Here is an 11,329-nt window from a genome sequence, read left to right on the forward strand (position 1 = left end):
AAATAAGAAGTCCAACTTTTTTTTTTTGTAAATGTCAATGTAGAAATATTTGAATGAAGATCATTGTAAGTTAGAGCTTTTGCAAATGTCTTCTAGTGCCATAATGAACGACACTTTAATGAACCGTCTAAAGCCCCTGAAGGTGACGGGACGTTATGGTTCAAACAGTGATCCATACATACAGGAATGAATTTATGCGTTGACAGTATTGTTTCTTTTTGCCCAATATTACTGCTTATACTAACTGACAGCGCCTTATCAAAACGTAATTCATCTTATAGTCATTTCAAAATATGCTTTTATGATGCTGTTGTTGAATGCCTTACTAGCGTCCTCGGTGTTGAATATGACGTCCAACAGTGTTTATATGAAGGACTTTTCAGGTGTCCAGCCATTACAACTCAAAACTCATGACTGTTCAATATTGAGAGATGTTAAAGCTGTGCCTTTAAAAGAATCAACGTTACTGGATAAAAATAAATGCCTTTATAGTTTTCACATATTTTGTGAAAAAAAACAAAACCCATGTCACATCAACATGTCTACTCTCAAGTGCCAATCATTTTTCTTCCAGCTACCAAACAAAGATGGAGCTTGGGACTGGTTTTATAGTGTTACATATAGCTGGCAAGGTCAAGCTGCACTTTGAATGATGAATGACTGCTGTACAGAGCTAAAGCTTCCTCAGCTGGTGAAGACATTAGATTTCAGGTGCCATTTAATGCTGCAGAATTACTGACGTTGAACTGTGATGAGCCCAGCTTTTATTACTACTTGTTTATAGTTGTAATGTTTTATGGATGAATGAGTTACTTCACACTACTTTATTACATGCACTGTAATAATCAGCACTGATTATGTCAGACAATAGTGGAGAAGCAGCAACATGTTTCATGTGTTTTCACTTTTTCTTTGTTTTGTTTTTTTTTTGTTTGCATCCTTGTGATTTTACAGTTTGTGTTTGTTAACTTTAATTCAAGTTGTGTACAATGATAAAAATCAATTAAGACTAGAAAATATATTTGGAGAGTGCATAAAGTAGTGTTATAAATTCACTAGAGAGTGGATCGGTGGAGAAATCAATCATTTTGTTTGTCAGTATTAAACGATATTAATGTAGTTTCTAAAGAGGATAAATTATTTTGTTACACTGGTAAAAAACCAAAACACAGAAAGCACAACATGGATTCTTCACAGGGCTGTTTCGTGCCATAATTTGATTATTATCATAAAACTACATCTTCTAATCGTCCGCTTGTTTTGAAGTTTTGACTGTTAATACTGTTTTTATTGTGTACACATGAATAAAAGTAGTTTCAGTATATGTGTCTTGTCATCATTTAAGCCTTTTGTTGGTGTTTGGTTCTCCTATACAGTATTGTGTACATTAAGATTCATATTTCATATTCATATATTACTCAACCATTCCACTTCAGACTGGTAGTACTGGACCTCAGGATGACGCTCAGAAAAAATCAGCACAATCTGATGTGGCATTTCAGAATAAAAGTCCTTTGAACTTTTAAATTTGACTGGCCTCTATGTACAGTAGGATTCATATTTCTTAAAAACTACCCATTATTACTCAACCATTCCACTTCAGACTGATAGTACTAGGCATCAGGATGACACTCAGAAAAAAACAGGTCAATCTGATGTGGAATTTCAGAATAAAAGCCCTTTGAACTTCCATATTTTATTGAAGCCTATTCTATGTACATTAGGATTCATATTTCTTAAAAACTACCCGTTATCACTCAACCATTCCACTTCAGGTCAATCTGATGTGGCATAAAAATTTAAATTAAATCTGTCTATAAGGCCTGTAGGCGTACCTGATAATAGCCTATGTGAAATCACAACAGTTCAAACAAGTGTGTGAGAGCTATCATAACAGGAGGCCAGTCAAACCTTTGAAATTATAAAGTAACCTAATCGAGCTTTTTAGTGAGAGAAAAAAAACACTCTACTGGAAAAAAAAAAAAAAAAGGGTGATATTTAAAGCGGATTATTGCAGTCACCAGTTGTCACCTCTTGACCTGACGCCAGGTGGCGCTAGTACGTCATTACGCCGGATGAGCTGCGTCATCTGAGGCAAACGAGGAAGAAGCAGTTTCTGGTGACTGGCAACATGGCGTTCAGTTTTGGCGGCGCCGCGGCTAACCCAGCGACAAGTATGTGTGTTTTTATTTAATGTTAGAGCATTTTGAGTGAAGCTGTTCATATATCGCATGTCTGTTGTTACGGCAACGCTATTTCCGTGTCTTTTGTATCTGCAATACATGTAAATTGGCATCTCATAGCTCAATCACATCAAGCTGCCGTAGCATGAACGCATGACATCTACCCGGCTAACGATAATCTCAATGAGAAAAGCTCAAAGTAAACTCAAGACATGCAGTTTACTTTTTTTGAAAAGGGACGGGTGAATCTCCCCTTTTTAAGCAGGCTGGATAGCTTTTAGTATGAAATGTTTGGTTAGCATGTGCTCTCATGGCTAGCTGTGTTTGGCTAGTAACGGATCCCCAAGAGCTAACACAATAAAACAAAACAAAACATACATAAACACACACACATACATACATCGCACTTTCACTGTCCTGAGACCCAGCAACCAACAGCTCTCTCTGTGTTCCTGTGAAGGCACCACCGGGTTTTCATTCGGGTCTTTCGGTGCCAAGACCACAGCGTCCACAGCTTTTGGCTTCGGCCCCGCAGCCACCACCACCACCGCCTCGTCCGGATTCGGCAGTAAGTTACAGCCAGAGACCCCCACCACCCCACCGGTCCTCCCTGACCAAGGGCCGGCCCCTCTGTTCACACACATACAGTAATATATATATATATGACCCGTAGTAATCAACAACTTCTCGGCTCTCTTCATGTTGGACCAGTGGTGGTCACTGCTGGAGAGATGCAGCACCACCAGTCTTGTCCACTGCCTATAGAAACTACTGGTTAACATCTGGTTGACTCGCCCTCATCCTATTTTTTTTCTTTTTCAATATCTTTATTGAGTTTTTCATATAATAAAAACAAAGAGAAATCAATATAAATTTAAAGCAAGAGGCTAGAGAGACATGTAATCAATTGAAGGAGTACAGTCCCTTCACATATACAACATGTCATTAAGAGTAGCCAAATATACATGAAGACAAACCAGCACAGACAAGCACAAAAACAACAAATAAGCAGTGCTGTCATAGACAAAAACATCCATAACAACAAGAACAAAAGGGGATGGGCCCATATCAAACATAAACAAAGGAATCATATAGTATTACATGGAAATAAGAGTTGGGGGAGCCCCCCTAAAGACAGTAAACACTAAAACTAAAACGTGTTCTTTCTGGCATTTAGGAGATTTTTGCTTCCTAATTCAATTTGTGATAGAGGATGAAATCTACCGTGTTAGTAGCCATGACACTTGAGCTGTCTGAGTTGATAAAACAATGTGAACCAACCCTTTAAGCTGCATGTGTGTGCTTGTTATGTGCTTTACTGTAAGTGTCATCTCTCTAGTAAAAAACTAAAAGATGCCATTAAGACATGTGACGGGTGACATTAATGCTTCATCAGACATATGTTCAAGCATAATGTTGTGGTTTTACATGAGCAGAGGCTTCACAGATGACGGCTAACTCATTGGCAAATGTACTGTGTATTCACATCTCCAGCCAAGAGCAGCATGCAGCCACTTCCCTAAAGCTTTTCTGTGGGAACCATCTGGCAATGTCTCTCCACATGAAGCAGTAACAAACATGGCTAACATCATGTGTTGTGTCAAAGTCTGTTTCCCCTTCAGTCACTGTCTTCCTTTGCCTTGTCCCCTGTTGTTGGGGATGCTTTTTCTTCTAGGATGCATGCATGCATAATATTGTTGTATCCTGATTAGTATGAAAGTAGTGGATAGTGAATGTGTTTTTAAGATAAATGTGGTCAGTTCCTTGTGTTTTTCATTGAAGTTTACATAATGCGTAGAAAAGGTTACGTACATCTAGACAGATTATGTTTAGTTATAGTTGACAAGAAGAATAAGCCTGAGAAGGATTACATGTAGTCAACTATCAGGAGAGAGCAGTTATGTCATGCAAAGCGTTTGTCACAACTATTTTTAGTTGAACTTGTTGTGTTAAACTCACAGTCTGTGTTGTGTCTGTTGTTTTTCTATTTCTCTGCAGCTCTTACAGCCCCTGGTTTTGGGGCAGCCACCACCACTGCTGCTGCTGCTGCTGCTGCTGCACCAGCCACAGGATTTGGTTTTGGCTCCACCAACACTGGTGAGATACACAACTTATTTACAAAGCACATTGTGTATTGTATCACTTTAAAAGTCATGTCCCCTCTTAAAGGCACTTGAGGACTGTTTTTTTTTTTTAATGAATGAGCCCGTACTAAGCTTATTTCCTGTCATTTAACTCCACCGTGTCATTCTCTCTTTCTTGCTGCCTGCCTTCACTGGCTGCAGGATTTGGGGGGCTGGGAGCTGGAAACACCACGGCTGGTGGGTTTAGTTTTGGGGGGTTTGGTTTAAATGCCAACCCAGCAGCAGTCAGCTTTAATGTGGGGTGCTTTGGTACAGCAACCACCACTGGCACTGTTTTCAATTTTGGTAATAGCCTGGCTAGCACAGGTAGATGGCCTTTGTGATTGATTACTCAGTACAGTCTGTGTCTGTAAACGCACATTCTCATCCATTTTCACTTCTGTGTGGTGCAGTGCTCCTTCATCCCACCTTGTGATTTATCTTTTGAAATGTGATGCATCGTCGTTTCCGTTTGCATGAGGAGACAAATTTGTGAAATTCTGCACCCATTTCATTTGAATCCCGTTGAAAGTCAGTACATGATCACCTTACATGTCAGATTAAAGAACAACTCTTGATGGAATGGAAAGAAAAAAATACCCTTTTCCTTACTATTAATCTTCAAGGTTTAGTTGTGATTTCTAGATCAACTATATGTAAAATAGTCTGTGATTTCATTCCTTCATTCTCTCACCTCGTCTTGTATCCCGTCCTCTGTCTTATTTGTCATTGTTTGCTTTGTTTTTCAGGTGCGTTCGGTGGTTTTGGGACGACTACAACTACTGCTGCACCAGCAGGGTCCACTTTTAGCTTTGCTGCCCCTACCAACACCGCAGGTCAGTAGAGCTGTCTTCACTCTTCACAAAATATTACCCTCACCCTCTTTTCATTATTCTTTAGCTTTATATTCAAGTCACAAAATGTGCATATACACACAAAAGGCAACATTCAACAACATTACCTCCCTACTGTTCTTACAATTGTTACCAAATTACCAAATTAATTATAAAGTATTTACCAAAAACTTGTTAAAAATTGTTAGGAACTAATTAACACTTGTAAAACATCTGTTTTACAAGTGTGTTTAGACTGTCCTCCTAAAACTGCCTTTACCTTTAAACCCCAACACTTACAGTACTGAAGCCTCCACAAGGTGTCTCACTCACTCTACCACAACAAGTCCTTCCTCCCATTCCTGCTGCAAAGCCTGCTGCACATTTCTGTGGACTTAACTGGCATTCAATAGCATTATTGCAGATCATATTTTCTCTCTGTGCTGGCACACTCTTGTGTTTTAGGAGGCCTGTTTGGTAATACACAGAACAAAGGGTTTGGGTTCTCCTCCGGGCTCGGCGCAGGCACCGCTGCTGGGACAACAGGATTTGGGGCTGGATTAGGGACAACTGGCCTGGGTGGGTTTGGAGGGTTTAATATCCAGTCCACTCAGCAGCAGCAAGGTAAGAGCCCATTTTTCACAAGAGCTGTATTGTTTTCTGTTTGTAGATTAGAAAACCACGACTTGAACATGGCAGCTCTTGCAGAACATTAAAACCTAATTAGTCAAAGACCATCAGAAAACACACAAATGAGCCCATTCACTGTGGTTGGAGAAAATGTTAATCATCCTGCCCTGGATGATGTTTCCAGAAAAGTCTAACACAGGAAACAATTTATCACAATCCCTCATATACGTATTTACCAATTGTGCTATACACCTCAAACTGCTGCAGAGGGCGACAACAAGCAGAAAGTCACACATTTAAGCTTTTAAGTTTTATTTATTTGCACCATAAAAATCAAAGACAATTACAAAAACAGAAATGAATCACAAATAGTAAGTGCGGGAGAGTTTAAAAACCCTATATGGGCTTATACAAAATACCTCCCCGAAAAATACGCAAAGATTAAAAAACAATTCAACAACAACAACAAAAAAGAAAGCAATACGAGTCTGCCTTTATTATAAAAAAGTAAAGAAAAATAAAGTGTAAAATGATTGTGTATGCTTTATCATCATTATCAAACCAACATAGACTGAGATATAAGACAACAATTGCACATGTAATGTAGGTTAGTAGTTTTTCCTTAAGAACATAAACATAACATGTGGGACTACGGATGGAAATGAACTCTGTAGCTAAATCTGGCATATTTACACCAAAAAAAATTTTATGTTCATGGATATGCAGAGTCCCATTTCAAATAAACTAATAATTAATAAATAAATAAAATAACACATCAGACAATGTAAATGAACTTCTCCTCTCCTGTAACTAGGAGGCTTGTTCGGCCAGCAGGCCCAGCAGCAGGGTCAGGCTCAGCCCACCCACCTGTACCAGCAGGTCACCGCTCTGTCAGCTCCCACGTTGTTGGGAGATGAGCGCGACTCCATCTTGGCTAAATGGAACCAGCTGCAGGCTTACTGGGGCACAGGGAAGGGCTACTACAGCAACAACAACCCACCTGTGGACTTCACCCAGGAGAACCCATTCTGCAGGTTCAAGGTAAAAAAAAAAAAAAAAAAAGCAGAATTAATTTTATTAGAGAGGTTTGAAGCGCTGTTTGGTTCATGTGGAGGTGAATATCTCATGGCAGCTGTTTGTGTTTCCTAGGCAGTGGGCTACAGCTGTGTTCCAGTCAGTAAGGATGAGGATGGTTTAGTGGTCTTACTTCTCAATAAGAAGGAAGCTGATGTGCGAGCGCAGCAGCAGCAGCTGGTGGAGTCTCTCCATAAGGTCCTGGGAAGCAACCAGACACTTTCTGTCAATGTGGATGGTGTCAAAGCCCTACCAAATGACCAGTAAGTGTCTACACACACGGCTTCCTAATTCCTGATGTAGAAGCTAGGCAAACGCATCACGGCGGGTGACGGGTCTTCGGTATGTGTCTTCTGTCTCTCAGGACAGAGGTCATCGTCTACGTGGTGGAGCGCTCCGCTAATGGCACCTCCAAGCGGATTCCCGCCACCACGCTCTTCGGTTTCCTGGAGCAGGCCAACGTCAAGATCCAGCTCACACAGATTGGAGTGGCCATGTCTGTCACACGCACAGAGCTGAGTCCGGCACAGCTCAAACAGCTGCTGCAGAACGCCCCCGCAGGTACACGACTGCCTGCATGTGTGTGACGATGCGAGTCTGTGGTTAGGCTTGAATTGTGACTAAGATGTTGTCTCTCTTCTTGCCAGGAGTGGACCCGATCATTTGGGAGCAGGCCAAGGTAGACAACCCAGACCCAGAGAAGTAAGTTGGTTAAGAACATACTATGTTGAAGACATTTTACTGCAGGTGATACAGAAATAATGTGGAGAGGAACAGATATAGAGATTTGGGGGAAGATTAGGGCCTCTAAAATTAATTGCCTTCATTTTTTACTTTGATGTGAGCATTTTAAAAGGATCAATTTTAGGTTTTTCAATATAAAACTATACTATTTTTTAATGTAGTTTCATTTAACACTAATAAAAGTGGTCCTTTAACAATACTGCTAATCTGAAATAAGGTAAAATGAGGTTTAATGCACTGATTTGACAACATGACACCGTGCCAAGTTTTCCTGACAGCATCTCTGCAGCTGCGTGTTGTCATCAGTGTCCTTTAATGTGTTTCTCCAGGTTAATCCCAGTACCTATGGTGGGTTTTAAGGAGCTCCTTTGCAGGCTGCAGATCCAGGAGCAGATGACCAAACAGCATCAGACCAGAGTGGATGTAAGTGAACACGCTGCAGCTGTGGTTTTTTGTTTGTTTTTTCTTTTCTTTTTGGACTCTAAATATAATAATAATTTTAAAAAAAAACTCACTGGACATGGGCACAGAGCCTTGTGATTATCAATAGAGGAATTTTGAAGCAGATTTAGTGGTGTCAAGGACGGAGTACACAGATGTTCAATTCTTGCTGCCAACAGGTTGTTGCCAGCTGAAATTACAACTACAAGGGTCAGAATCCAGATATCTTTCAAAAGGAATTTATAGTATTTGTATATCAATAAGTTATATATCAATGTATTACGGCAATTATAGCTCAATAAATTAAGTGGAAAAATATAGTCAGTGTTATAATTCATAATTCATTTAATTCAGTTAATTACTCATGAAGTGTGGACAGAGTAAAAATGCTTGTAAAACCTCTTTAAATAGATAATATTACTATAAAATGTAACAAGGAGTCCGTGTGGAGTTACACTAGTTCTATTGCAGTATGTTGTTGGGCAAAATTTGAAGAAAAAACACCCCAAAAAACATGAAATATTTTCAAGGTAAGACAGCAGGGCAGGGTTTGTTTACACATTCATGGGGCTAAAATAAAACTTGAAATCTGTGAGAAATGCTAAACATGGCAACAGTTCTCGTCCTCCTCCGTGTTTTCACTCACACACATTTGACCCCACAGATAATCTCCAGTGACATCAGTGAACTGCAGAAGAACCAGGCGACCACGGTGGCAAAGATCGCTCAGTACAAGAGGAAACTGATGGATCTGTCTCACAGAGTGCTGCAGGTAGACGCATCATTTTTTTAAATGTTTTTTTTTTTAATTTACCCTGTGAAAGTCGATCTCCAGCTCACATTTCCCAAGAACAGTGAAGGAAACTGTGATGACAGCCATCTGCTCCGTTCAAGGAGCTTGAATGAATGCCCAACCACGTCTTTCACTGCTTTATCTTTCCTGCTTCAGTAATTCTTTCATATTTATCACTCTTCCTTCTCCTCCTCTCCCTCCTCTTCCTCTGTTCTCTTGGCAGGTGCTGATTAAACAAGAGATTCAGAGGAAAAGTGGTTACGCTATCCAAGTGGATGAAGAGCATCTCAGGGTGCAGCTGGACACCATTCAGTCTGAACTCAATGCCCCCACACAGTTCAAGGCAAGTCACAAGCACACGCTGCCTCAAGTGCCTGTTTTTTTCCATTCGTGCAGCAAAATGATTAGACCTGTAATCAGTCAAAAGTGGCTTTACAATGGGACAATTTCATATTTAAAGGTTGTAGATGAAGCTGTTCTTACAAATCAGACTGCTTCTTGAGAAAAAGTCTTCATTGGATGTTTTGCTTTGTCTTTCTTCCTCCAGGGTCGGTTGAATGAATTAATGTCCCAAATCCGTATGCAGAACCACTTCGGAGCTGTGAGATCAGAGGAGCGCTACAGTGTTGACGCAGACCTGCTCAGAGAAATCAAACAGGTGAGAGTCTTATTGAGTTTCTGTCTCAAAATGATGAAGTTCCCGGCCACAGTTGTGTCCGTCTCAATGGTCTTCTGTCTAAGTCGAGCTATGCTCATAGCTTAGGTTGGGCGTCTCGTTGGAAATCTGTCCTTGTTCCAGTTTACATGCAACAGGGAAAATTGAATAGTGATGGAAACATGTCGGGCTCCTCAACATAGGTGGTGTTATGCGTTGTTTCAGTGGGTTGATACGGACCCCTTTCCAGTTGACTTTTCTGTCACCTAGGAAATAACTGGATTTAAATAACTTAGAGTTCAGCTCACCTACAGTTCCTGACTGGACGTGCTGGTACGGGCCGGCCTACATGCAGAAGAAAACCAGTTTCCAATCACATTACCTGAGTATTTTAGTCCGATCTGGAGAAGTCCGGTCATAGCCAGACTAACGGTTTTACATGCACTCTAGTTGTTCAGTTATAGACAGTTTAAAGCCATAATTAGTGTTTTCCAACTGTCATGTAAAACGTACTAACTGTTGTCTTTTTTCTCACTTTCAGCACTTGAAGCAGCAACAGGACGGTTTAAGTCATTTGATCAGCGTCATCAAAGACGACCTGGAGGACATCAAACTTGTAGAGCACGGCCTGAGCGACAGTGGACACATGAGAGGAGGCATCCTGAGCTGAGTCCTCACAGATAATACACACATGTGCTCTGACTCTTACTTTGACTCTTACTTTCACAATCAGTTTCCTGAAACAAGGGGAGGAGAGAGGGTGGGGGGATGGGGGGCTTTCACCTGTTACCTGTCACAAAGACCAGTCACCGTGTCCTTTTTGTCATGGCACTGGATTCGTCTTGAAACAATATTTTATAGGTTTGATCACAGGACGACATCTCAGAGTATTTAAGTGAGAGATCAATTTGGTCTATTGACTCTTTTTGCCACCAGGTTTATAAGGACTCTGCCTCATTGTCTGCACCAGCAACGCAGCGGCTGGTTAATCTTTCTGGACTGATATAGACGGCTTAATGGAAAGACTCAACATCATCTAATAATAGCTGGCTTCCCTCATGTCACAGCAGATTATAGATATGCGACTATGCGCGTGATTGACATGTAAACAAGTCATGGGATTGAGTGTGTTGTGATTGGATACTTTGTAAATACATCTTTGTATTTCTTTTTTATGCTGTTAGAATATGATTAAAATTTCATTTAAATTTAAAACAAGTTTTTCACAGTGTTTCTCTATTGTTTTGTTTTGTGTTTAACGAGGTCACATACAGGTGTGTTGTTGTTGTGGTCCCTTTGTTTACCTCCTCCTCAGACTTGCCTTTTCCAGCATCTCATCAAAGTAGGGCTTGAGTTGATAGGATTCATGTCCTGGATTCACAAACCCCACAGGGATGAAAGACTGATTGGCAGTTGAACTGATTAAGCAGCTTTCAGAAAGATTATATCCCCTCATGCAGAAGACTCACTCATATCCTAAGGGTCTGAATTACACAATGGGTTTTGGGAGCACAGGTAGAAATAAAGCGTGCGTGTACATGCTCTGCTCTGTGGGAATAGTGACTAATGAGAGTGCATGCTATTCTGCAGAATAGGAGACAAACAAAAATACTAGACCACCTACAAATACAGTAATTGAATAGTAGAAGATCCCTGTATTATTCAAATCACATAGATTGGTCAAATGCTGCAAAACATGTTTTCATTATTAATTTATGTTTACGTATTTAAAAATGATCACACATAAGACAAAGGAAATTAGAAGTTTGATACATTTAAGAAACTGAACATGGGGAATGAGTTAAACAATCTGCCTTTTTTCCTTTTTTATAACCTTGTTGTAGCATTTGTAG

At 40.3% G+C, this 11,329-nt stretch overlaps 1 protein-coding gene across 2 annotated transcripts; it reads left to right on the forward strand.

Annotated features, from left to right (window-relative positions):
- Nucleotides 1-2,048: 2,048 nt before the first annotated feature.
- nup54 (nucleoporin 54) lies at nucleotides 2,049-10,694 on the forward strand. 2 transcript variants are annotated; one of them, XM_085793156.1, is made up of 15 exons: nucleotides 2,049-2,174; nucleotides 2,644-2,751; nucleotides 4,182-4,280; nucleotides 4,469-4,504; nucleotides 5,056-5,142; nucleotides 5,605-5,763; nucleotides 6,584-6,810; nucleotides 6,919-7,106; nucleotides 7,208-7,404; nucleotides 7,491-7,545; nucleotides 7,917-8,010; nucleotides 8,693-8,800; nucleotides 9,045-9,164; nucleotides 9,369-9,479; nucleotides 10,018-10,694. In XM_085793156.1, exons 1-15 carry the CDS (start codon nucleotides 2,132-2,134, stop codon nucleotides 10,144-10,146), a joined length of 1,761 nt encoding a protein of 586 aa, XP_085649282.1. In that variant the 5' UTR covers nucleotides 2,049-2,131; the 3' UTR covers nucleotides 10,147-10,694. The 2 variants fall into 2 exon arrangements, with proteins under 2 accessions (XP_085649282.1, XP_085649283.1); XM_085793157.1 differs by lacking the exon at nucleotides 4,469-4,504.
- Nucleotides 10,695-11,329: the final 635 nt, after the last annotated feature.

Source organism: Trachurus japonicus, chromosome 12 (genome assembly GCF_045865225.1).
Source record: "Trachurus japonicus isolate A0001 chromosome 12, Traja_1.0".
NCBI classification, from domain to species: domain Eukaryota; kingdom Metazoa; phylum Chordata; class Actinopteri; order Carangiformes; family Carangidae; genus Trachurus; species Trachurus japonicus.